The following is a 27,853-nucleotide window of genomic DNA, read 5'->3' on the forward strand; positions in this document are numbered from 1 at the left end:
TCAAGAAGTGCTGCTTCAGGTATCTCATCTAGATTACTGTAATCAAGCGCATCATTGCAGCTACAATCTTCAGGTTTAATGTTAACAACCTCTTGAATCTTTTCAGGGGAACTTCCTTTACAATATACCAAATCTCCCAGCATGACTTGGCCATTCCCTATAATAGATGAAATTTGTCAGAAAAATAAAACACCGACAAAGAAAAGACAGAGGGAATAAGATACAATGAAGACCAGCAGCTGAACGTGACATCTGTTAATTCAGTACAAAAAATGACATGAAAATTTTCTATGAAAAATTGATGCCCAAGGATTATAATGTCTTTCCAAAACTTAAATCAGCCAACAATATTATACCAAGACTTAAATGTGGTCTTTATAGCAAACTAGGGATACAATCTTTCATTTAATCCCATCAGGTTTCTATTTCGACAAGAAACCTATAGAAACATTGTTTGAATTCTTTCTCGAGTCTCTATCATCCTCACATCATGGTTTCTGAATAACTCGAAGCAGACAGGACTTGGCTGCACTTATTTTCAACATCACTTCATCAACCAACCCATCTTATAAAGATTGTTCTTTGAAAGCTAAAACCCGGATATGAAGTTTGGATATTGTGGATGTGCTGAATCGGATGTTCTCTACACAAGTCACAGATTTGGAATGTAGGATCAATGCCTAAGAAGATCAAGATTTTACTACTTTGAAACTAGGTTTTACAACTTTGAATACAATAATTGTATTATAAATTCTCAGGTGATAAACTTGTAATCCTTGTACTATGGCATGAAAGTAAATGGAGCCTGTGGTACAAGGTATTTTTACAACAGCTCAGAGGTGCAAAGATGACCTAACACATGGAGATTGCTGGATGCCAGGACTCCATTGAAGGAATGCTTATCTTAGATGGAAATATAGAGATCTCTTTCAACAATTCCTCAAGATGCAAACAAAGAAGCAGATTAACCAGCTGAGGACAAACTAGAGTGTTGATGGCAATTTCCCACTAGATTCTTTTGTCATACTCAATTGGGCATTTGAGCATTAAATCTCTCACCTTACCCTTTTTGCCTTCCAGCAAAGGCATGCTTTGTCTTTATGTTTCTGCAAACATGCATGTACATGTATGTATGTACGTACGTACGTTCATAATGCATGTACATATGTATTTATGCATGCACACACACACAGAGATTCTGCTTTATTTAGTGAACTTATGCTATTGACAAATTATACATACATACATACATACACACACACACACACACATATATATATAAGAGTGAAAAGCACACCTACCATATTTCTGCACCCTCATACTTGCCGCATGGTTCCACAGGTAACTTTGGTAACTGTGCACATACCTAAATAGTTGAACAGAAACTATCACTAAACCACCCTTTTCAGTGAGTCAAAATCATAAAAGAAAGCATAAACAGGAGTGCAGTTTCTCTTCTGCAAGAGAGAGGTCTTAGGCATTCAAGTATCTTCACAAAAACAAATACAGATAATGTTACAGAAATTTAAGCCTAGTTGTAATAGTTTTGTCCAGTGTTTGCAATATCGATACTATCGGCCGATACTATCGTTATCGCATGCAAGTGACACAAAACCTACCAAAAATACTCGGAAATTAAAAAATAAAATAAAATAAATCAGGATTCTTTATATCGCACGATATATCGTAGGATATCGCACGATTTTCTTCGATATTATTGATACTATCATGTATTATTTGCGGATTTTATCACGAACTCACAGATTTACTGCACAGTTCAGATTTGTCACGGACTCGCGAGCCTAGTGTACCCAACAACCATTTGACGATTATTTCAATGATAAAAAAGCCGGGGATGTCGGGGTTGCATAATTACTGAAAAATCGAAAAAAGAAAAAAATGAAAATCAATTAATCGATGTGAGAGGGGATTTCTAACTTGTAGAAGAAGATTGCGTAATTGGACTGAGAATTTGGTGGGCCACTCCATCGATCGACAGTGGTGCGTCGTAAGTGCGATTTCCTTTTTATTTTTCTTTGAATGGATATAGATTCTAATGCAGGGGCATTTTCACACCGGGCTCGAGTGGGGTCGCTTGTTTGATGCAGGGGCACACTCGGGGTGGGTGCGGCTCACGGAGGAAGTCTCGTGTTCGAGACTCCTCACCGGGGGTGATTAATGCGCATTTCACACCAGGCTTGAGTGGGGTAGCCCATGGGATGTGGGGACACACTCAGGGTGGGCGGCCCATGTGATTTGGGGTCCACGAAGGGGGTTCGGCCGAGGGCCTAACCCATACGATGTGGGGCCTGGGCTATGAGATAAAGGGATTAATTCGTCACACTCTAACAGTTCGAGCTTTTAGAGCAAGTGGTTAATTGTCCTACATCAAATTGGTATCAGAGCAGGAGGTCTCGTGTTCGAGACTCCTTACTGGGGGTGATTAATGCAGGGGCATTTTCACACCGAGTTCGAGTGGGGTCGCTTGTTTGATGCAGGGGCACACTCGGGGTGGGTGCGGCTCACGGAGGAAGTCTCTTGTTCGAGACTCCTCACTGGGGGTGATTAATACGCATTTCACATGAGGCTTGAGTGGGGTAGCCCATGGGATGTGGGGACACACTCAGGGTGGGCGGCCCATGTGATTTGGGGTCCACGAAGGGGGTTCGGCCGAGGTCCTAACCCATACAATGTGGGGCCTGGGCTATGAGATAAAGGGATTAATTCGTCATACTCTAACAGTTCGAGCTTTTAGAGCAAGTGGTTAATTGTCCTACATCAGATTCAAATGGCAACGGAGATTTCGGCAAGAAATTCGTTAAAATCGTGGAGATTTAGCTTCGGAATGGGAGAAATTTTAGGAATTTTAGGGTTCCAAAAGGACCGCAACCCTCTTTTTTCGAAAATGGCTTTGGCCAATCCCATCGTGAATGTATGTGGTTTATCCACGCTGTCCATCTATTTTTCCAACTAGTTTAAGGGGTTGAGCCCAAAATTGAAGCATATCCAAAGCTCAAGTGGACCATACCACAAGAAACAGTGGGAATAATGATTTCCACTTTTGAAACCTTGTTAGGCCCCACAGTGATGTTTATTTGTCATCCAACCTGCTCATAAGACCACATAAACATGGATGAAGGGAAAACACAAATATAAGCTTGATCCAAAACTTGTGGCCCTCAAGAAATTTTCAATGGTAGACGTTCAATTCACACTGTTTCCCGTGGTGGGGTCCATTTGAGCTTTGGATATGCTTTATTTTTGGGCTCAAGCCCTAAAATTATTTGGTAAAATGGATTAAAGGAGTGGATAATATATATAAATCACAGAGGACCCCACAAAGTTTACTCAGTATGCTTAGTGTAGTGAGTTACACAGTATGCAATCCGCTTCTTTTTACGTGGGCATGGATCCACTGAGGTGGGTGGGACCCTAATTGTGGGGCTCACAGTGATGTATATGTGTCTTAAATCCACACTGTCCACAGTTTTGAAATATCATTTTAGGCTATGATCCCAAAAAACAAAGCAGATCCAAATCTTACGTGGGCCATACTACATGAAACAGTAGTGATTGAATCCCCACCATTAAAAATTTTATGGGGGCCACCAGAATGTTTATTTGCCATCTAACTTGCTGATAACATCACAAAGATCTGGATGAAGAGACCACAAAAATATCATATTGATCTAAAACTTTTGTGGCCCACGAGAAGTTTTTAATGGTTGATTACCACTGTTTCCTATACTATGGTCCACCTAGGATTTGGATCTGCTTCATTTTTTGAATAATTCCCTAAAATTAACTTTCAATACGTATGGACAGTGTAGTTGTAGTCACATACATCACAATGGCCCCCCAAATTCAGGGGTCCCACCCACCTCGGCGGATCCCGGGTCTCACCTAATCTGCTCCCTTGAGTGTGGATTCGGTGCAACTTGGCTGCACCTAAGATGGTGCGGCACTTATGGTGGGGCCCACATTGATGTATGTGTTGTATATCCATTCTGACCATTCATTTGGAGAGATTATTTTAGGTCATGAGATAGAATGAGTCAAATCCAAAGCTCAAGTGGACCCCAAAAATGGTTCAAGTTTCAACGGTGGGTGTCACTGTCCATAATGTTTTTGGAGCTAGGGTCCACTTGAACTTTGGACCAACCTCATTCTTTGGTTCTTGTGGGGCTCGTGGTAGGGCCCACCATGATGTTTATAAGAAATCCACTCCGTCCATCCATTGTTTTCAAGGCACATTATATTAGGTCATGAGCCCAAAAATCAGGCAGTTCCAAAGCTCAAGTGGGCCGCACAACATGAAACAGGGAGGATTAAACGTCCATCATGCCCCAATATTTCTTGTGGTGTGGTCCATGTGAAAATTGGTTCTGATTCATTTTTGGGCCCATGCCCGATAATGAGTTGGCAAGACGGATGGACGGCATAGATTTACAATGCATACATCAAAGTGAGGTCCACATGATAGTAGTAATTGTCTACTAATCAGGGGTTAGAATTTTTTTTTCCAACCAACCTAAGTTTTTTAATTGTAATGGTTGACGCAATTTCGTTAGTTTAATTTGAGTTCGTATATGCCACATGGTGGACTCACAAATTTAAGTTGGTCCTTTTCAGACCGCTTTTGGAGGAAACACCCATCACTTTCAAACAAAGGTAAAAAGTAATAATGTGCAATTTACATGGTATTTACGAAAGAAATGAAAAATCAAACACCCCTAAAAGATCAGGACATCAAAAACATAGAGAAACAAGAAAGTCCATTAGAAGGAGCTAGAGAAACCATGCTCCTACAAATTGAGTTGATTGTGTTTTCTATGATTCTATTAAAAACACTATGGATTTCAATACATTAATTATGCAGGGCTTCAAATTGGATCCAGCATTGAATTGAGTTGCAATGTATACTCAAGACAAGTAGAAATGACGAACTTACAGTTACCTTCTTTAGTATTCATGTTGGTTGACTAGGCTCCAAATTGCAATTACGTTCCTTTAAGTTTGACATGAAATGTCAAAACATTACGGTGTTTGCCTCTGCCCTCTATATTTGGGTCCATATGGAGACAATGGAATAAGATCCTTAACAATCAGATGCCACTGATGTCATAATCTAAAAGGTTAAGGGGAGAGTGATTTCTTAGGATTTGGGGCTTGCCCATTTTAAGGGTGGTAAAAAGGAAGACCTTATGCATCCCTGGGATAAGGATTTGGGGCTTGCCCGTTTTAAGGGTGGCAAAAAGGAAGACTTGTACACAAACACCACCCCCCCCCCCCCCCCCAACTCTTGCCATTCAGAAAAGAGAAAGTCATGAAATGAATGGTACTGCAATTTTCAGGATGACTTCCACATTATAAATAGCAATGTTTTGAAACTCAGATAGAACCGGGCTGCAGGCAGAACGACCCATAACTTAATACTCAGGTCAACTGGTGGTCAGTTATTTTCTTATGGGATATGCATGCTTACCTAAACGGAAGCTTGAACCCATGACCTCCCCTCAAACACCCAGACCTTTTCCACTATGCGAGAGGTGGTTTGCTTGTTCTTTCTTAATCTTTTTAACTTCATTTATTATGCTTTAAGCGAATGTCCTTGGTCACAAGGGGTCAACTTGGACAGACAGGCAGTTTGACCGATGATGAGGACATCGTGCACACGCACGCCCGCACACCACCACCCCTACGCACGTACATACGCAGAAGGAGGACCCCACCATCGATCTGGCTCGATGACGACGTCCAGGGAGGGCCTCCTAGCTAGAAGACAAGTTTTGGTTCAGAAAAGTAGCCCGATAGTCAAGAAAAGCCCACCATGAGATCTCATTATCGTGGCCCACTCGTCGGATTGGTTTTATATTTTAAGTTTTGCTTATTGTTATTATTTAGAACATCGTGAACGCTTTAGATTTTCTTGTTTGGTTTTTGTTTTAGTTTACTTCATCGCCAAGTAATAGGTGTCGCACATGGTGCGAGTTTTTGAGTATAGGATTTCTCCATATAAATAGGCACCCCTTGTAGTTCTTTTCATTCATTGAAGTTAATAAAAAATTCCTGCTTTATTTTTCTGCTCTCTTCGTGAGTTGTGGAAGAATTCAAAAGTGGGTGCGAAGCCCTCCCTTTTCGAAGGGCTAACTACCGTGGTGCGAAGCCACATCGATCCCAATTCACCCCCATCTTCCATCATCTTTTTTTTTTTTTCCATCTTCCCCCACCATCCGTACTTTGAATTTGTCCTTTTGTTGCATCAAATTTCTTCATTGAAGCAGGTTTCCAGATTTCGGCGGGCTGAAACTTCGGCGGAGCACCACGCACAAACCGTACATCGGATCGAGCTGAAATTTGGAGGTTTTGGAGTCCATCCCTGGCTGACCAGGGCCAAGGTGGCCTTTTTCTGAATAGTGGGCCCCACACACGTGCGGCCGGGATCACACACACGTCCATCTGGACCATTGTTGCTGTCCACACGCGGGATCATCTTTTGGTTCAGGTTTTTATCTTCTTTTATCCTCTCATAGCCGTTTTTTTTCATGAATCCTAACCCTATATTACATGATCCCTAATTGATTTGCCCCTTTTTATCACCTTAGGGTTCCTTGAATTGAAATTAGGGAATCCCTTGGATTAGGGACTGATTTTTATGCATGAGTAGTTGATTTTATTTCCCTTTGACATTGTTTGGTTTATAATTTTATTGGTCCAATCCTAGCCTGTGGGCTTGGACCCGCATAGATTCCCCTTTAATTGAATGTTTGGATTTTCATGTGGGATGTGGAATTTGTGTGATTGTTTCTGAATTGGTGTGATCTAAGCCTGCAATCTTGCATATCATATTTAATTTTCCATGTCCTGCATCAAATTTGGTATCAGAGCCTAGGGTTCTTGTAGGGGAATTCACAACATATTTAGGGTTTAGTTTGAGTCCTTCATGCATTCAGTCCATCATATATAGTTGAATTTTAGTAACAGTGTGTAGTCTCCTTCATATAGAGTCTCGTAGGGTCATTTAGTTTTTAGACGCATATAGTTGTCATAGAAGGTCTTTAGGCTGAGCAAGTCACTATATGCCCACACGTACGGGTCGCAGTTTCGGTTTGCACCCTACACTAAACATGGAACAATTGCAAGAGTCACTAAACAAGATATCTCAGACGTTGGAGTCTATGATTAAGCGCTTGGAAATGGACCAATGCTGTGAACAGCTTGATGTACGCATTGCCCGACTAAAGACCATCGCTAGGACAAACCCCACCATTGGGGTAGATGTCCAATCTCAAGCAGGTGGCCTGGAGGATACACTAATGAATGGAGTTGGTCAAGGAATCAATTATGGGTGTGCACCCGGACACCCACCCCATGAGAGACATAAAGACCACTATTTTGAGGGGTACAACATGTGTGGCCTTGTGGCTGGAGAGAGTGCACCAGCGGCTAGTGTAGAGTTACCCACTGAGGCCATTCCGGTAATGGATGAGTTACGTGATATCTTTCCTGATGATCTACCGGATGAGTCCCCTAGGAAGGATATAGAGCACACCAGAATATGGGACATCGTAATACCTACAACCGAGTTCACGTTGAATAAGTTTGTCGATAGGTCCACAGGTCTAAGTCCTTGTGAAGTCGTTACTGATTATAAACCTAGGAAACTTATTAATCTTGTCCCTATGTCACTGTCCCATAGGCCGTCAGAGTCTGCAGAGTCTTTTGCGCATCACATTCATTCATGGCATCAAGAAATCAGGCAGAAGATCATGACTAATAATGAACATTGCACATTTTATACAGACCAGTATAAATGTTTCAAAGGATTCAATATTGGGGACTCTGTGATGGTCTGCATCAGGCCCGAGCGGTATCCTTCGAGGGCCGTTCGTAAGTTACACGCGTGTAACGCTGGACCCGTCAAAATTATAAAACGAAACGGTCTCAACGTGTATGAGATAGATCTTCCACCTTCCATGAGAATTAGTTTCACATCTGATGTGGAGGATTTAGTTACTTTTCAGAGGACCACTGATACTTTGTCCGGCCCTTCGCCCACCCATCCTGATTCCTCATATTTATCCCTTGAACCATGGCCCCTTTCCAACCCATTTTCCCAACCTCTACCTCCCATATTTACTCTTCCCGACCTTTCATCTCAGCCTCTGCCTTCCATACCTAGCCTTCACACACCCAGAGAGGAAATAGAGGATATCTTGGACCATGAGATAATTTCCACATCGGATGGCGGGTTTCAGAAATACCTAGTTAAATGGAAGTCACGCCCAACTTCGGACAGCACGTGGCTCACTGAGGAGGAGCTTCAGAGACTTGATCCAGACATCCTAGAGCGGTTCAGGAGTTTTATTTCGCCAGTGGCGAAATCTTCGCAGCCGGGGAGAGTTGATGAGGACATCGTGCACACGCACGCCCGCACACCACCACCCCTACGCACGTACATACGCAGAAGGAGGACCCCACCATCGATCTGGCTCGATGACGACGTCCAGGGAGGGCCTCCTAGCTAGAAGACAAGTTTTGGTTCAGAAAAGTAGCCCGATAGTCAAGAAAAGCCCACCATGAGATCTCATGATCGTGGCCCACTCGTCGGATTGGTTTTATATTTTAAGTTTTGCTTATTGTTATTATTTAGAACATCGTGAACGCTTTAGATTTTCTTGTTTGGTTTTTATTTTAGTTTACTTCATCGCCAAGTAATAGGTGTCGCACATGGTGCGAGTTTTTGAGTATAGGATTTCTCCATATAAATAGGCACCCCTTGTAGTTCTTTTCATTCATTGAAGTTAATAAAAAATTCCTGCTTTATTTTTCTGCTCTCTTCGTGAGTTGTGGAAGAATTCAAAAGTGGGTGCGAAGCCCTCCCTTTTCGAAGGGCTAACTACCGTGGTGCGAAGCCACATCGATCCCAATTCACCCCCATCTTCCATCATCTTTTTTTTTCCATCTTCCCCCACCATCCGTACTTTGAATTTGTCCTTTTGTTGCATCAAATTTCTTCATTGAAGCAGGTTTCCAGATTTCGGCCCGCAGGCGAGCTGAAACTTCGGCGGAGCACCACGCACAAACCGTACATCGGATCGAGCTGAAATTTGGAGGTTTTGGAGTCCATCCCTGGCTGACCAGGGCCAAGGTGGCCTTTTTCTGAATAGTGGGCCCCACACACGTGCGGCCGGGATCACACACACGTCCATCTGGACCATTGTTGCTGTCCACACGCGGGATCATCTTTTGGTTCAGGTTTTTATCTTCTTTTATCCTCTCATAGCCGTTTTTTTTCATGAATCCTAACCCTATATTACATGATCCCTAATTGATTTGCCCCTTTTTATCACCTTAGGGTTCCTTGAATTGAAATTAGGGAATCCCTTGGATTAGGGACTGATTTTTATGCATGAGTAGTTGATTTTATTTCCCTTTGACATTGTTTGGTTTATAATTTTATTGGTCCAGTCCTAGCCTGTGTCGGCTTGGACCAGCATAGATTCCCCTTTAATTGAATGTTTGGATTTTCATGTGGGATGTGGAATTTGTGTGATTGTTTCTGAATTGGTGTGATCTAAGCCTGCAATCTTGCATATCATATTTAATTTTCCATGTCCTGCATCAACCGAACAGCCAAAAGTAGATGGATTGGGGACCATTTGGGTTTTAAATTGATAAATAATCGACACTATTATACAACCCTTGATTGAATTGAATGTTCACAATTCAATTCAGGGTTGCATCAAAATGTGCCCCTAAGGTTACATAGCTTACTGGGGGAAAGTAAAAACACAATTACAGCAACCCATGAAGGAATCACGTACATCATTCTCATAGTTCTTGGTATAGCCTTCAGGGCCTGTAAGTAGTTACCAGGGCATTTCTTTAAACACTGAAGCTGGTAGACACAGAAAAGGAAAAAGGAATTACCACACTAAAACTAAAGAACAAAAGAACAAAAAAAAAATTACTGCAGTAACAAGCCTTAAAAAGGTCAAAAGCAAAACAAATGCCAAAAACAGATGAACCAGCCAGTACATATACTGATTAAGAGTAACAAGGAATACTACAGTAGACTATTGAAGATGAGTTCTTATTTGAAGGCATATTGCAGACTGAGAAGTCAATAAAACATGATATTCAACCAAAAGATAAGAATCACATCAATTTGCTCCAAGCTGCAGTCACAAGATTATATGTGGACTACCAATTTGGTTAATAAAATTGGTTCTTTCCTCAAAAGCATTCTATGCTTATAGTGCCAGAAGAAAAATAAAAGCAGAAAGTAAAGAGAGGACAGGGCTAAGGTAAAAAATTTCAATGAATGAACAACAAAAGAACAAGAAATCAGTTTGTTCCTCACAAAAGATGAAAACTGGTGATTTTTTTTTTTCAGTGTGAAAGCAAAGTGAGCAAGATTCATTGCAGTCCGCAGATCATAGTGAAAGAAGAAAGTGGAATAGATGATAAGTCACACTGAAATATAATTGCACAAAGCATGAAAGGAAGCAGCAGATTTGGGTGGAAATGAGGAAAGCATCTGTTTCAAAATATTAGCAAGTATAAAAAGCTAAAAAGGAGCAGGAGCAGGAGCAGGAGCAGGAGCCAAAAATGCAAACTGAAGCGGGAGCAGCACCTATGAGGAAGGTTTGTGCAACTAAGGTGTGAAACAAGAACTTGATATTGCTTTCCATATGAATAAAATCCTGCTAATAATAAAAAAAACCATAAAATATCCAAAAAGGACATTCTATCCATAAGCAAATGCCAGAAATAATAAGAATGGCTGGTAAATTAAAATGCAAATATGCAGAAGACATCTCTGATCATCAAAATATGCCCAAAACGATAGCATTTGCAGTATAACATTTTTTTAAAATCTAAATTTGCAATCCCGAAAATGGACATGGACATCTCAAAATCGCACTATTGACCTATAACCAAGTTGCTTTGGGTACCCAAAAATTGCACAACCACAATGAACAGGCCCAGAAGTAAATGAATTGAATAAATTATGAAAGGTTAATAAAACAAAAAATATATTTTAGTGCTATAGGATGTCAAGAATTGATAAGACAAAGGGTACAATCCTTAGAATATCTCCAATAAGAAGGAAAGCAAAAACGAGAATGAATGACCAATCAATGGAAAGAAACTCACTATAGCTCTTTCAGCAACCAAATAGCGGGGCAATCGTCTTAGAGTCCCCTCGATATCCCCACTTTCCTTGTAATATTCCCGTACCTCCCTGACGATGTCACGCTGTTTTTTTCAAAATTAAGTTACCAAGAACAAGAACTTGGACATTCTGGTAATTAACTGGAGCTGTATGTTAAATAACCTTTCAAATTCAATAGTAATAAAGGAAAACACAAGGATATCCCCTTCTCTTGGATCAAGAATCAAGCCTACAGCAATTTTCCATTCTCCTCGAAGTAATGCCGCTCCAACGAAGTGAGTTGGCACCGACCCACTTCCAAAACGCTGAAAGCCACTTCAATATTAGCTCAACAAGAAAATTTTAGTAAGCATAAGATTTTAGATGCTCAGACAAGATACAACTGATCAACACTTCACGATATATAGTTCGCACGGAACATTCATATATACAATAAAAGAAGCTAAATGTAAATAAAAGGTGTTACCTGCAAACCAAAGTAATTGATAAACCCATTCCTACCCAAGTCATCTGCAGTTGCTTTAATAACATCTTCGGAATCTGCAACAACTCCTCTGAGAAGATATGTAAGTGAGTGCCTATCTTGCAGATACTAACCAAAGTAAAACAACAATGACATTGCCAAAAGCTAGCATTGTTGTGCAACAGCAAATTAACACGTGCAATAGGGGAAAGTACCTCAAAGTAATTGTGAATCGATTTCCCAAGAGCTTTCCAAGAACAAGTTCTTCTTGTACATAACTGAACAAAGAGTCATAACATCTATAGGCATCATAGCTAAAGATAATCCGAATAACAAAGAAAGAAAAGAAAGCAGGTTAATCTTACCAAAAGTCTCCTACTTTGATACCAATCAACCTGTCATTCAGAGCAGCTAATCTTTTCGCCTGCTGCTTGAAAACAGTAACCTGCTAAGAAGGACACAGGTCCTTCGTGAAAAAAGCATGCTCCAAATGAACATGAAATTCTAATTTAAAGAAGTACTTAGAAGGTCCAATGACAATGGGAGGCATGTTTAGAAAGGTAATCAGTTTATTGATGGTCAAGGCAATAGGGTGAGATATATCATGATGAATGGCTCGATGAGGCTCCTTTTGAAAATTATTTTCTTTCTCCTCTGTCAATTAACCCAAATGCGAAGTTGGCCAATTACTGTGAAAGCATTGGGTAGTCTAAGGTTTGCAATGTGGAGCTCCTAAGGGGCCCTAACAAGGAGATAAGAGCCTTTTTGATGCAAGACAATTAACCAGTTGCTCTAAAAGCTCGAACTGTTAGAGTATGATGAATTAATCATTTTATCTCATAGCCCAGGCCCCACATCTCATGGGTTAGGACCTCGGCTGAACCCCCCTCGTGAGCTTGTGCCCCAAATCACATGGGCCGCCCACCCCGAGTGTGTCCCCGCATCCCACGAGCTACCTCACTCGAGCCCAGTGTGAAATGCGCATTAATCATCCCCGGTAAGGAGTCTCGAACACGAGACCTCCCCCGTGGGCCCCAAATCACATGGGCCACCCACCCCGAGTGTGTCCCCGCATCCCACGGGCTACCCCACTCGAGCCAGGTGTGAAAATGCCCTTACATTAATCACCCCCGGTGAGAAGTCTCGAACACGAGACTTCCCGCTATGATACCAATTTGATGCAAGACAATTAACCAGTTGCTATAAAAGCTCGAACTGTTAGAGTATGACGAATTAATCCTTTTATCTCATAGCCCAGGCCCCACATCTCATGGGTTAGGACCTCGGCCGAACCCCCCTCGTGGGCTCGTGGGCCCCAAATCACATGGGTCACCCACCCCGAGTGTGTCCCCGCATCCCACGGGCTACCCCACTCGAGCCCGGTGTGAAAATGCCCCTGCATTACTTTTCGGATCTCATGCGGAATCTGCAGAAGGTGCTTGGATCCATCTTCAGAAGATACAAAGGCGTGACAATGGTTGAAGTAAAGGCTCCCCTCTCATCCATCACAAGAAAGGCTCCTCGGCTCCTCCCTCTGCTCGCCATGGTTTGGAGGTTTCCTGACGTTCATGATGTGCAGGGGGAATGGAGAGTTGGTGAACCACCACTTAATTCACTTTATGGTCACAAGGGTTGCTTGGGACAACTTAACCTATTTGGGTCTCTTGAACCCTTGCTGGTTCCATTTTGAATTTACTTGTAGGATGGGAGGATGGATAGTCTTTTGCATCACTGCATGCCGGTACAAGAAATTATGGAAAGAGAGGAATAGTAGAATTTTTTAAGACATGGGAGCTTCAATTTTAATTTTTTTTTCCTGATTCTTCCTCCTTGAGACTTTCAAGTAGGCACCTGGGGATTGTCGGGTGGGTTGGGTTGTAATCTATGAGTTGCATTCTATTTTCCTGATGGGATGATTTATCTTCTTCGTAGATGTTTAGGTTTCTTGCTTTCTTCATTCTAATAATTTTTTGTTGCTGTTAAAAAAACGAAGGGATATGAAGACTTGTCCACTTACTGAAGATACAGCTTTACATAGGAATGACTGGTGAAACCAGATTCACAAAGCTGACCCAAATAGCAAGGACAATGCTATGATGATTATGACAATTGGTGAGCTTTTATTACCCATTATTATAGAGTAACTGATTTCCATATGAAGGGTGTTGTTAATTTTTCTCGAGGTTCAGCTGATATGTTACAAAGAACAGAGATTCCTGTGTAGCTCTCATGGAACCTCCACAAGTAGGCCTCCCTCAACAAGATCCGACTTATTTGGAACTGGAGGATGAGTATCTGGATGGTAGGCCCAGCTTCCCTGAGCCTGATTATCTAGCCCCACTAGCTGGGCTGAACCTGAACTCAAGTCCTTGGCTCATGGGCTGGACATGGACATGCTTCAGCCCAACCTCACCATTTGCCACGTTAATATTTGCTAATTTGTAACTTTATGCTTAGTTTTTTTCTCCTTCTTCCTTTTTTTTTCCATTTTCGTTTTTGTTCATCTTCTTTACTCTTAGTAAAGTTTTTTCCTGCAACATATACCTTCCCTAGCTACTATATCCTATGCTTTCTCAAGGTTAATAAATGAGCAGATTCTTCCTCTTCTTCCTGTACTTACCCATCAATTATCTAAGCAAGAAAATAGTCTCGATTTTTTTTTATAATCTCCCTAGGATAAAGCCAAAGGATTCCCTGAAATCATTGTCATCTTATTCTTTGCTCCACCACCCTCTCCCAGGGCTCAATATCAAGCTAAATTCATGTGAAGCTAATTTTCAGAAGTTACTTTTTTTTTTTTTGAGAGAGAGAGAAAGAGAGAGACAGATAGAGTAGCCAATTTTTCAGAAGATGCCAAGAAGAGATGATCAGTAGACAAGTGAAATCAGAACAATTTCAAGCAATTTTGAAACAATGAAAGAGCTTATTGGCGCAAATGATATGAAACTTTACCCTTTGAGTTGATATTGAACGTTTGTCTTTGGTACCAGCAAATCCAAATGACCGTTGCTGCCAAGAGATCAATCAATTAACTGAGGCCGCATATCATGAGTACTTTGCATGGCTAAGTAAACAAAAATAAAAGATATGCTACACATTTAACAAAAGGAGCAGGTAAAATAGCATTTTGAGTCAGACAAAACCAAGTCTCCTGTTCCTCAATTATCACTTCATAATGAGCAAAATATACACCTAAACATGATATGCATGTCAAGAACCATAGTTGATAAATAAAAAGGAAAAGTATATGTTCTCTTCTTCTTCTTCTTTTCTCAGACCCATAAAATGAAGATAAAAAGCAAAAAATAAAAAAGACGATGGACAATTTCAAAGTAACATTCAAAATTTACCTGGATACCTAGCATCTTTCCTATCAATCCCAAAGCCTCTTGCGTGTCCTTATTCTCCTTGTAAAGATGAAACCTAAAAATGAGAACAAAGACACTGCCGTTTAGAAGTTAATTGAAAAGGACAATCAACGATAATTGGCCATTTGAAATCAAAAGCACAATCAGGAATCCTCAAGTACTAATTCAAAGCGACTAAATGCTTCACCCTCACAATTTTAACAAATCATCACCTCTCTTTAGTCAAATAAAACCATTAAATAAAAAATAGATATTGCACAGAATTCCATATACAATCCATTCATTATTCAACTCTGCCACTATGTAACTAAGGCTTGTTAAATTAGGTTCTATCATTATCCCACCAAATACACAAGATGAATATTGCAAGAAATTCCCGTCTTGTTGAGCATTAAATTAATTTCAAGTAAACTTTTAAAACCTACCATTTGCTAAATGAAAACCGGTTTCTGGAGCGCACAGTTCAGCGACATGGTCCAAGTATAGATTTTGTCTTGAACAAAATCAGAACTGGGGTTTGTTGAACAAAAAAAATATGGAAACAATGTCAAAACTATATACCGTTATAACCTTATATGATGTAGATGTGTACACATGCTACTCGTGTCATAACTTCCAGTGGAATGGCAGAACAGGAGCCATGGAGCAAACCCCAATTAACAGGGATAAGGCATAAATGACGATGATGTTACTCTTTACTGCCATCTCACAATTTTAGTCTAATAGTTTAATAATTACTATTCACAAGAAATCAGGCAAAGAGACTCTTTGACTGTTTGGGTAACAGCTTCAGGACCTTGTTTGACAGATGGTGGATCTTGTTTGTTACCTAAACAAGATTGAAAGGAGGCAGCAGCATCTATCTAAGAAGTGTTTTATGTGCAAGGATGCCAAGGAGATTGTAGATGACCTTTTTTGTAAACTGTCCAATGGCTCAGTTTATATGGTGTGATTTTTTATTTTTTGTCGCCTCGAGTTTCATGGGTTCTGCAAGGCTTGGTGGCTGATCATTGTAGAAGTTGGGGAGAAGTGATATTTAGTGAGAGGAGAAGGTTCCGGGGCATCCAGTGTTCCAAATATCGCCGATGTTCTCAACAATATAGGCAATACTATCAGTATCCCCAGGTGGCTGATAAAGAATATATTAAGAAACTCGCGAAAGCGAGAAAAGAATACAAACAGCTCCAAAGGAAAAAAGATGTCAAGGGCAAAGCCTTCTTGACTTCTTTTACATATGGAGGCCATTCGAAAGATACTGGGGATTTTACTCTTAACTAATATGGGTCCAAGGGGCCCAGATCCAACAGTCGGATCGACAAGATCCAACAGTCGGATTGACATGAAATAAAAATCCTATGATGAAAATGGTCTCCTAAGAAGCCCACATGCATCATCCCAAAGTAGGGTCTTCCCGATGCACGTCCAATGCATGTGGGGTCCTCAATATGGTCTGGCATACCCCATTTGTGACTCATCTCCCATTCACAAAAAAGTTGTACTAATATGGGTGGTCATCTCCGTCTCTGGTATACCCGAGTAGGTCCTTTGATGTCCCCATCACTTTTCAAGTTAAAAATCTGGATAACGGCACCTAACAACTTATCCATGAGGCATTCCACTCACTTCTCAAGCTAAAAATCATATTAAGGGCACCTAAATATCTATCCTTAAGACATTTCACAAACTTTTCAAGCTAAGAGGCTGGGTTATTGCCCCAAAATGCCAATTCTAAAGACATTTTGCTCAATTTTCAACCTAAAACTCCATGTAGGGGCACTGAGATGCCTATCCTTGAGGTTTGCCCACTATTTGAGCTAAAAAACAACATATTGGCACATAAATGGCTATCCTTGGACCATTTTGCCCATTTTTCAAGTTAAAAGTCTAGGTAAAGACAACCAAATGCCTATCCTAAAGGCATTTTGCCCACTTTTCATGTTGACAATATCAACAAGAGCACCCAAATGCCTATCCATGAGCCACTTTGTCCACCTTTCAAGCTAAGTATCTAGGTAATGGCGCCTAAATACTTTTCCTTGTGGCATTTTGCCCACTTTTCAAGCTAAAAATTCGGGTTATGCACATAAATGCCTATTCTTAAGGCATATTACTTATTTCTCAAGCTAAAAAATAAATAAAAAAATTTTAAAAAGCAAAAAATTCGGGTTATGCACATAAATGCCCATCCTTAAGGCATATTACTTATTTCTCAAGCTAAAAATTCGGCCAGGGCAACTAAATGCCTATCCATAAGGCATTTTACTAACTTCTCATGCTAAAAAAAATCTTAGTAAATGCACCTAAATACCTACACTTGAGGCATTTTGCCCATTTCCCAATAAAAATCCCAGTAAGGGCACCTAAATGCCTATCCATGAGACATTTTGCCTAGGTATAAAAAAAAAATGGTATGTAAACCTATTCCCTAAACCTTAGGATTTTTGCACACTTCTCAAGTGAATAAATTAAGGTGAGGGCACCTAAATGCCATTCCGTGTGGCATTTTGTCTAGTTTTCATGCTAAAAATCCAAGGCACCAAGATGTCGATGCTTGAGGCATTTTCATCACTTCTCAAGTTAACCATGCATGTGAGGCACCTAAATGCCTATCCTTGAGGCATTTTTCCATCGCTTCTAGTTAGAAAGCTGAGTAAGGGCACCAAAATTCCCATCCTTGAAGCCTTTTACCCATTTCTCATAAAAAATCCGAACAAGGGCACTTACATGCCCATTCATCATTTTGCCCACTTTTCAAGCTAAAATTCCAGATAAAGGCACATGAATTCCTATATTCGAGGCATTTTCTCACTCTTCAAACTAAAAGTCCAGGTTATGGCACCCAAATGCTTATCCTTAAGGCATTTTGCTCACTTTTCAACTTAAAATCCAAATAAGGGCACCGACCTGCCCATCCACGAGGCATTTTGCTAACTTTTCAAAGGACACTCAAATGAGTCCATGAGGCATTTTGCTCACTTTTAAAGCTATCCAACTAAGGGCACCTAAATGCCTTAACTTTTCAAGCTAACAATCCGAATTATGGCACCTAAATAGTAGTAAAGTATTACAATAAAAGAAAATTGAAGTGATTTATACCTAAGGAATTTGCCAGTGTCATTGGGCCAATCATTCGAACCTCTGCTGTCGAAAGGCTTGTTATCCTTGGAATCTTCACAACCTCCCCTTTCTTTCCGTTTCTTAGAGTTCCTTCCTCTATCACGTTGGTCCCCTGAGGAAAACCTCACCCGAATGCATTTTGAACTAGCATCCGGTCCTTCAACTGTGTCAGTGACCAAGAACTTGAAATTTGCCTTGAAGAAATTATGAACTTCCTGAAATGCTCGATGATGAAAATAAAATTAGAAAAATAAAATGAATTAGACTGAGGGAACATCCTAAGCATTGTGAATCATGCTCTATATGATCCAAACCATCCATTTGGTGAGACCCATCATCAAGCTAATTCGTAGTGCTATCCATTAGATTGGTATTCACATAGAAGGTTGAATAAATAGCTAAAGGTCCATATTCAGCTGGAAAACTTTGTGCAGTTGATGTCCAAATGTTGAGTTGTAGACCGTCCACATTGGGACCCACCATATGGAATGTTTGGATCATCCAACCCTGAAGCCATGTGAGCCCCATTCAGACATGCCAGAGATAAAATGACGACTCTAGAATTCAATCAAAACTCACCGTCCGATGGGATTTGTTGGCATCTGCAGAAAGAACAATTGGAGAAATATCGTTCTCAACACCACATTGGATCCGTTCAAGAAATCCTTTCAAGGATTCGGCATCAGCATCACCGGCGAGAGATCTAAAGGATTCGATTTCTGCATTGTGACTATCATTCGGTGTGGAATCAAGGATTTTGCTTTCTTTTTCATCTATTTTCTGATAAATCAAATGCAGGCAAATTTATACTACCATAAAATTATTTTATATATATGGGATTTTACCAGAATTCCTCATAACTAATTGTTTTACCAAACAATGACTCCAGCTTTTAAAAGTACCGTGGAGTGATTTTTGCTGAGTAAATGACTAAAATACCCACATAATATGTGTATTAATTTTTTCTCAAAGAGGTGTTAGAGTCAAGGCACTGTGGGCCCACATAGTGTGTATGCCATCCAACCCGTCCAACTAGTGCATCCAACCATTCTGCAAAACCAAAAATTCAGGCAATCCAACCATTGGGCAGGCCACACCATAGAAAACAATACCACCCAAAACCATCCTAAGTTACACATGGCCCACCTGATGATTAGATCAACCTGATTACTTGTTTATACATACATCATGGTAGGATCAATCTGTTGGATGGATTGGATGTCATAAACACACCATGTCAGCCCCACAATTGCCACTTTTTAATAACAAAATGATATATTAGGGTTTCTTAATCATTGCACTCAATAAAATCAGAATTTCTGAGAAATTTTGCAGTAAAAACCCCAAATAAGTTTCAAAGAAAAGAAAGGGGGGAAAAAAGGAAGAGCTCATGAATGAAATGAAGGGGAAAAAAGGACAAATAAATTGCAGAAACTCATCCATCAGGCACGGAGCATAAATGGAAGGCAATCCAATCACCCCCACAAAAAAAAAAAAAGGCATGTGGCCCATTTCAGATTGAATATGGTTTATTAATCACACTGATAGGACAATCCAATCCAATCCATCCAATCTATCACATGGTTGCTAAAAACAAAAAAGCCAGCCGTCCAGATTCAATGGGCAGAATGAAAAGGTTAAAGATTGTGCGATCACCACGCTCACAAAAAGACACGATATGCCCCAGATTTCCATACATGCATGCCTGGTGCATGGTCGTGGTTGAGTTTACCGCAATAAAAAAAGGCAGTGAATTGCTGCTGTATTCTCAACAGAAAACGAATTACCTCCGGAGGCAGATCAAATGATGTCAGGTGAACAACATTTCCATTGCAATCAACTTCGTTCACAATAAAATCCGAATACCTACAGAATAAAAAGGGAAAAAAGAAAAAGAAAAAAAAAGGAAATGAGAGAGAACATCCAAATGAGAACGAGGGATGCGACTTGCCTTGTAGAATCCCCTGTGAGCTCAAGCTCTGTGGAGCCCTCCATGATGTTTGTGTTATATCCACTCCGTCCATCCGTTCCGTCATCTCAGTTTAGGAAATGACCTCAAGCGTGAGGGAGATCCAAAAATCAGGTGGGCCACAGCAAAAGACACGATCCACCATTGAAACTTTCTTGATGGCCACAGAAGTTTTGGATCAGTCTCATATGAGTTTTACCTTCATCCACCTGGGAATAACCTTATGAACGGGTTGGATGACATATAAAATTCACGGTGGGCACCAGGAAGATTTCAACGGTGGGGCCTTCCCATTCCAGCTTGCTTCCTGTGGTGTGGACCACTTCAACTTTTGGATCTCCCTCATGTTTGGGATCATGGACGAAACAGATGGACAGAGTAGATGTAACAAAAACATCACAGTGGGCCCCACAGAGCGTGGGGTTAGGAGAAGAGGGATTGGGACCTTTGTTTCAAAACGCCACGGAAGCCCGGGAGCTTGGAGATGTAGCAAAGGATCCCGACGTCAGCTTCGTCTAGGGTTTTCATGGCTAGGGTTTCGATGTAGCAGCTGCAGAAGCGGTGGTGGGGTTTTAGCTTGTTGCTGCTGATGGTGGTTTTGGTGAAGGGTTTTAGTAGAGAGAGAGGAAAGCTCAAAACCCCGATTCCCAACATGTAGTGAGCACTACACTACCTGTTTTGTTCGATTTTCTTGTTCGGACGAAGTCCTTGGCAGCAGCGTTGCCGACGTGGCAAGCTCCAGCCGATCCTGGACCGTTCATCTTGTGCGGCACATTGTGGTGGGTATATCAACGGGGTACCCGGATCCAGTTTCAACGGGTCCGGGTCCAACTTTATTGGGACCGTGAAGTAATCTTGTCAGTTTCGGTGCCACTTTTTGGTGGCCGGCTGAAATTCGGGTTGGGTCCAGGTTCAGGTCGTGTGCATCAGCCAAATAACCTGATTAAGAATAGACTATGTGGGGCCCACCATGATATAATGATTTGTATCATTTATCCACGCCATCCATCCATTTTTATTAGATCATTTTAATGTATGAGGCTAAATTTGAAGCATATCTAAAGCTCAGGTGGACCACACTACATGAAAGTGTAAATTGAACACTCATGATTGAAAATTTATCAGAGCCACAGAAGTGTTGTATCAAGCAGATATTTGGATTGGGTTCAGGTTCAGATTGTGTACTAACTCAAGAGGAATGAGGGTACCAAGTAAATTTTGTTGTGCCTACCATGTTGTCCTCTCATTTTACCCTATCATTTTAGTGAGGAGACTATTAAAAATTCCTCGAGGCCACCCTAATGTTTATTTTGTCATCCAACCTATTTTTTAGGTCACTCAGAAATGGATGAAAGAAAAACAAAAATATTAAATTGCAGCCTATCCAAAGCGCGAGTTTACCATAACACATTGAAAAACCATTGTTTCTAGAGTTTGCGACGGCTAGGGACCGTCATATTGTGTGAAAACTGGTCACCCACTGTATGTTGTGCAGGGAACAACTCTATAAAAGATCATTCAACCACGTTTTGTTGCCCTGCCTACCCCATCACGTAAGGGGAGGAAGTCCAACAAGCAAGCTGTGTTTTTGCAAAGAGTATAAAAGAAGTGCCGTATAAGCCCATAAGACACTGTTGAGGTTGAGGTTGAGTTTTATCTGTTCTGACACTTAGTTGAATGCCTACCATTGAAAGCTTCTTAGTGGCCACATGAGGTTTTGGATTTTTCCTTCATCTTGTCTATGCGACCTTATGAATGAGTTGGATGACAAATAAACATGTCTATGGCCCTTGTGAAGGTTTCAACAGTGGACATCACTATTCCTTTTGTTTTATGGGGTGTTGTCCACTCAAGCTTTGGATATGATTCAATTATGGGATCACGCCTTGAAATGATCTATACAAACAGATGTATGAAGTGAATAAGATACATGCATCCATGGCGGGTGGGATCATATCGATGATAAAGCGCCATATGTATTGCAGTTTAATACATTCATGAGGTGGGCTCAACCATGTACATACATTTATTTGACCTGGGCCGAGAATCTTAGACCTAAAGACCCAACAAGTACCAAAGCTCGACCAGATCCGAGTGAGTGGTCCAGGTCTTCGAGAACAATAGCAATTTGAGAAAAATATATCCATGCCATGCATAGTTTGAGTGTTGTTATGACATTTTTTTCCTACCAACAAAAGTTCATTTGGCAGCACTGATTTAGATGGATTTGGATTCGAGTGTAATTCAAATTCTTCTCCCATGTTCTTTTGTCAAAACATTGGTTGATATTGAGATTTCAAATAGCCTTCGTTTTCGAAACCTTTTGAATCTTCCAACAGTTTCAAAAATCGATTGTTTGAGAGAGCTTTCAAAACACCTTCATTTTTTGTTCATTTTTTGTTAGAGTATTTTCTCTTGCCAATGCCTCTTTTGCTTGAATGCTCTCCCTCTCTCTCTTTTGGCCACTAGTACTTTTCCATGGTCATTGGAGACGATGTCAGTCATTTTGGTGGCCTGCATCATCTGTGGCAGAAAATGGCAAAGGGCAGCAGTCCAATGGATTGTTGGAAAACCCATACAAAATGTTTAGGGCCTGTTTGGTCCGTGGGATTAAATGATATGGAATTAACACCATGGTATTTTGATCATCCAATCCTCATGTTTATGATCAAATCATTTGATGCGGACACAGGTGCATTCAAGGTGTACCAACGAAGAAAGCGCCAACCACAAGTGCCGTCCTTGTGGATAGGCGAATATTGAGGAGCTGAAGACCTTTCACATGTGATTGGACATATAGAAGACCCCACTTAGGGAAGACACATGTGAAGGAAGATTGGAGAAAGAGGACCGAGCGCCCAAACTTTCCCATACTTATGTTATTTGCACGTTTTTTGACTTAGTTAGCGGTCTTTTAGTAATCTTATATCTTTATTTGCTTATCCTAGGGGTATTTTAGTAATTTTATATCTTTATGTGCTTATTTAAGTGGGGTAAAGCCCTAAACACGAATTTCAACTATTGATGAATGAAAAGCAAACCCTTTGGTTGCCTCCTTCCTCTCTTCTCTCTAATGGTGCTTCTTCTCTCCCCTTGATCTTCTTCTTCTAATTTCTTCTTGTGCCCCTCCAACTTCCTCAAGGTAATAACTTTCTTTCTTCTATTTTTTTGTTTTGGCTAATTCCTCTTCGATCAAAATCTTGAGAACCGATCTAAACCCTAAATCCCCAAATTCTCAAATCCCTAATCCGAGAAACTTCTTGGTTCTTCGGACTAGTGATCTTCATTGATCGATTGGGTGTGACCATGCAAGATCGGGAGGTCTCATCCCTTGCCGGATCCAACCTAAGTAGTAATTGAATTCCATACTCCATGGTTGTAGTGATGGCCCGCTCCATTGCATGTTTCCTTTATGATTTTCTCAGTTATGATGATTATTGTTAGAATTTTAGATCATTTATTCCTTTTATTTCCGCTGTTTAATTATCTCCATGAGCATGCATCATAATTAGGGCTGTTATGCGTAAAATTTGGTATCAAAACCTAATATTGGAAATCAACCTAGGGCACAGGCGACCATTCCTCCTAGGCCTAGGGAGGACAAGGGCAAAGGGGTTCTTGGTGCCGGTCCTAGTAACATGAGCCAAGTGAGGTGCTATGAGTGTGGCAACCTTGGCCACATGTCTAATCAGTGTCCTACGAAGAGCCGTGGGAGAGCCTTAGTTATAGGCGAATCCCACGAGGGTGGAGATGACCAGGGTGATTATGAAGTTGAAGAGTATCACCCTGAAGGAGGACTTACTGATGAAGAAGTGGATGGAGAAGCAACGCTTGCAGTAGTCAGGCGTGTGTTAGCTCAGTCTAGAAGTAGTGCTGACTGGCGTCGAAGCACTATCTTCTACACTATTGCCAAGTGTGGTGAAAATAATTGTAAGGTGATAGTGGACAGTGGAAGTTGTCAGAATGTGATTTCCACTAGCACCTTAGATCGCTTAAAACTGAAATCCACACCTCATCCAGACCCGTATAAAGTTTCTTGGGTTGACAAGACATCCCTACCTGTCACCCAGCAATGTCTAGTCCCCATCGAGTTTGGGTCATACAAAGAGTCCTTGTGGTGTGATGTTTTACCTATGGATGTGGGGCATGTTATCCTAGGTAGACCGTGGCTATTCGATAATGATGTCACGATCTTTGGCCGTTCGAATGCGTGTACTTTTATGTATAATGGTAAAAAAATCAAACTTAATCCCATGCCACCTGAGAATACACTAGGAAAGAAGAAGGATGAGAAGGCAAGTGAGCCTAGAGAAATGGGGAAATCCAAACCTAAGTCTTTACATATAATCAGCGCAAGAGAGTTTGAAAAAGAGGCTAAGGAGGATTCTATAGTGTATGCCCTTGTGGCTAGAGAAATTACACCTGAGGTTCCATCAGAGTTGCCCTGTGAGGTGATCTCGGTCCTGAAGGAATACAGTGATGTATTTCCTGAAGACTTACCGAATGAGTTGCCACCTATGAGGGACATACAGCATGCCATTGATCTTGTCCCAGGGTCTACTCTACCGAACCTTCCTCACCACAGGATGAACCCTGCAGAGCATGCAGAGTTGAAGAAGCAAGTTGATGAGCTTCTGCAAAAGGGTTTCATCCAAGAGAGTATGAGCCCGTGTGCCGTGCCTGCATTGTTGACGCCAAAGAAAGACGGCACATGGCGCATGTGTGTGGATAGCCGTGCTATAAACAAAATTACTGTCAAGTATAGGTTCTCTATACCTAGACTTGATGATATGCTTGACATGATGGCCAGGTCCACTATATTCTCTAAGATAGACCTCAAGAGTGGATATCACCAAATTCGTATACGCCCAGGAGATGAGTGGAAGACGGCGTTTAAGACGAAAGATGGGTTGTATGAGTGGTTGGTCATGCCCTTCGGCTTGACTAACGCACCCAGTACTTTCATGCGGGTGATGACCCAAGCTTTGAGGCCATTCATGGAAAAATTCCTAGTGGTGTATTTTGACGATATTCTTATTTATAGTACCACTAAGGAATCACACCTTGAACATTTACAGAAGGTCTGTAGTGTCCTTAGGAAGGAAAAGTTGTACGCTAATCTTAAGAAATGTGCATTCATGTCTAACCAAGTTGTGTTCTTAGGATTTATAGTGTCATCTGAAGGGATGCAAGCAGACCCTGAAAAAGTCAGGGCCATAGTTGAGTGGCCAGAACCAAGGAACATTCATGAGGTGCGAAGTTTTCACGGCCTAGCAACTTTTTATCGTCGGTTCATTAGGGGTTTTAGCACGATCATGGCTCCCATTACTGAGTGCATGAAAAAGGGAGAGTTCGTGTGGTCTAAAGCCGCCGTCAAGGCTTTTAAAGAAATTAAGGGCAAGATGGTAGAAGCTCCTGTCATGCGTCTACATGACTTTTCTACAGTCTTTGTAGTAGCGTGCGATGCGTCTGGTGTCGGTATAGGTGGAGTGTTGAGTCAAGAAGGACACCCAGTGGCCTATTTCAGTGAAAAACTGAATGAGGCAAAACAAAAATACTCCACTTACGACAAAGAATTTTATGCGGTAGTGCAATCCCTGAGACATTGGCGACACTACCTCCTACCGCAAGAATTCGTTTTGTTTTCTGACCATGAGGCTTTGAGATATTTGCATTCTCAGAAGAAACTCAACCCAAGGCATGCCAAGTGGGTAGCGTTTCTTCAGGAATATTCGTTTGTTTTGAAACACAAGGCCGGGGTTGAAAACAAACCAGCGGATGCCCTTAGTAGGAGAGTGGCGTTGCTCAACTCTTTGAGTGTAGAGGTAGTCGGATTTGAGCAACTGAAAGATGAATACCCCATATGTCCTGATTTTGGGGGTACTTACACATCGCTCTCTAGTGACCAGCATATTATGGGTGGATATGTTCTTAAAGATGGCTTTCTTTTCAAGGGAGACAGACTTTGTATTCCCCGTATGTCCCTTCGTGAATTCCTCATCTGGGAGCTTCATTCAGGAGGGATAGCTGGCCATTTTGGTCATGATAAGACCATTGCCCTCGTGGAAGATCGTTTCTATTGGCCAAGCCTCAAGCGAGACGTAGCCAAAGTTTTAGGGCAGTGTCGAACATGTCAGCTGGCAAAGCAAAGAAAGCAAAATACTGGGCTGTACACGCCATTGCCAGTGCCACATGCTCCGTGGCAGGACATTAGTATGGACTTCGTGCTCGGGCTTCCCAAGACTATAAAAAAGCACGATTTCGTTTTTGTCGTTGTGGACCGTTTTTCTAAAATGGCGCATTTCCTCCCATGTTCGAAGACGTCAGATGCGTCTCATGTTGCTCGTCTTTTTTTTATGGTGTGGTGCGTCTCCATGGGTTACCTAAAACCATAGTGTCTAATCGTGATGTTCGATTTACTAGCTATTTTTGGAAGACACTGTGGCACATTATGGGAACTCATTTGCAATTTTCTACTGCTTACCACCCACAAACAGATGGTCAAACTGAAGTGGTAAACCGTAGCCTTGGAAATCTTCTACGTTGTATAGTAGGTGAACATGTTAAGACTTGGGACCTAATTTTACCAACTGCTGAACTTGCTTATAATGGGTCAGTTAATAGATCTACAGGGTTGAGTCCTTTTGAAATTGTAAGTGGTTATAAACCTAGAATGCCCATAGATCTCTTACCTATGTCTGTTACCCAAAGGTCTTCTGAGTCAGCCGATGCATTCGCACGCCATATTCATGATTTGCATACACATATTAGACAGCGGTTAAATAAGAACAATGATGATTATAAAGTTTTAGCTGATTCTCATCGTAGAGTGCAAGAATTTCAAGAAGGAGACTATGTAATGGTGCGAATAAGGCCAGAGCGATTCTCTCAAGGATCTGCAAAGAAATTACAAGCGCGTAGTGCTGGACCATTCAAGATATTACAAAAGGTTGGGTCCAACGCGTATCGGGTTGACCTTCCATCTGAAATGAGCATTAATCCAACTTTTAATGTGGAAGATCTAGTCCGTGCCCATACTCTCATTGTTGATACATCATCCCTTTCATGGCCTTTTTCTGAGTTTGCTACCCAACCCCTTCCACCCCCTCCTCCACCCATTACCCATAAAGAAACAATTGAGGAAATCTTGGATGACGAGATAGTATCCACGAGAGATGGGGGTTTCCAAAAGTATCTTGTCAGGTGGAAGAACAAACCATCGTCTGAATCTACGTGGCTGTCGGGCGACGCATTGTAGGGTATTGATCCAGATCTACTTGAGCGTTACAAAAGTTTCAACTCGTCGGGGTCGAGTTTTTCTCACCCGAGGGGAATTGATGCGGACACAGGTGCATTCAAGGTGTACCAACGAAGAAAGCGCCAACCACAAGTGCCGTCCTTGTGGATAGGCGAATATTGAGGAGCTGAAGACCTTTCACATGTGATTGGACATATAGAAGACCCCACTTAGGGAAGACACATGTGAAGGAAGATTGGAGAAAGAGGACCGAGCGCCCAAACTTTCCCATACTTATGTTATTTGCACGTTTTTTGACTTAGTTAGCGGTCTTTTAGTAATCTTATATCTTTATTTGCTTATCCTAGGGGTATTTTAGTAATTTTATATCTTTATGTGCTTATTTAAGTGGGGTAAAGCCCTAAACACGAATTTCAACTATTGATGAATGAAAAGCAAACCCTTTGGTTGCCTCCTTCCTCTCTTCTCTCTAATGGTGCTTCTTCTCTCCCCTTGA

At 41.3% G+C, this 27,853-nt stretch overlaps 1 protein-coding gene across 4 annotated transcripts in view; it reads right to left on the reverse strand.

Annotated features, from left to right (window-relative positions):
- Nucleotides 1-20,774, reverse strand: part of LOC131249430 (multisubstrate pseudouridine synthase 7) — a 30,296-nt gene extending 9,522 nt beyond the window's left edge. For all 4 annotated transcript variants that reach the window (XR_009172836.1, XR_009172834.1, XR_009172835.1 and 1 more), the window contains exons 1-14: nucleotides 20,545-20,774; nucleotides 19,918-19,996; nucleotides 18,710-18,910; nucleotides 18,110-18,345; nucleotides 14,996-15,068; nucleotides 14,598-14,654; nucleotides 12,011-12,090; nucleotides 11,861-11,923; nucleotides 11,649-11,736; nucleotides 11,384-11,487; nucleotides 11,164-11,266; nucleotides 9,828-9,901; nucleotides 1,302-1,366; nucleotides 1-157 (exon numbers count right to left, since the gene is read on the reverse strand). The exon at nucleotides 1-157 is cut by the window's left edge and continues 22 nt beyond it. Coding sequence is in view for 1 of the 4 variants with exons in the window: in XM_058250222.1 (XP_058106205.1) it covers nucleotides 1-157; nucleotides 1,302-1,366; nucleotides 9,828-9,901; nucleotides 11,164-11,266; nucleotides 11,384-11,487; nucleotides 11,649-11,736; nucleotides 11,861-11,923; nucleotides 12,011-12,090; nucleotides 14,598-14,654; nucleotides 14,996-15,068; nucleotides 18,110-18,345; nucleotides 18,710-18,910; nucleotides 19,918-19,996; nucleotides 20,545-20,753 (1,589 nt within the window). In the remaining 3 variants the exon portion in view is untranslated. The remainder of the gene's footprint in view (nucleotides 158-1,301; nucleotides 1,367-9,827; nucleotides 9,902-11,163; nucleotides 11,267-11,383; nucleotides 11,488-11,648; nucleotides 11,737-11,860; nucleotides 11,924-12,010; nucleotides 12,091-14,597; nucleotides 14,655-14,995; nucleotides 15,069-18,109; nucleotides 18,346-18,709; nucleotides 18,911-19,917; nucleotides 19,997-20,544) is intronic.
- Between the last annotated feature and the right edge of the window lie 7,079 nt (nucleotides 20,775-27,853).

Source organism: Magnolia sinica, chromosome 6 (genome assembly GCF_029962835.1).
Source record: "Magnolia sinica isolate HGM2019 chromosome 6, MsV1, whole genome shotgun sequence".
NCBI lineage: Eukaryota > Viridiplantae > Streptophyta > Magnoliopsida > Magnoliales > Magnoliaceae > Magnolia > Magnolia sinica.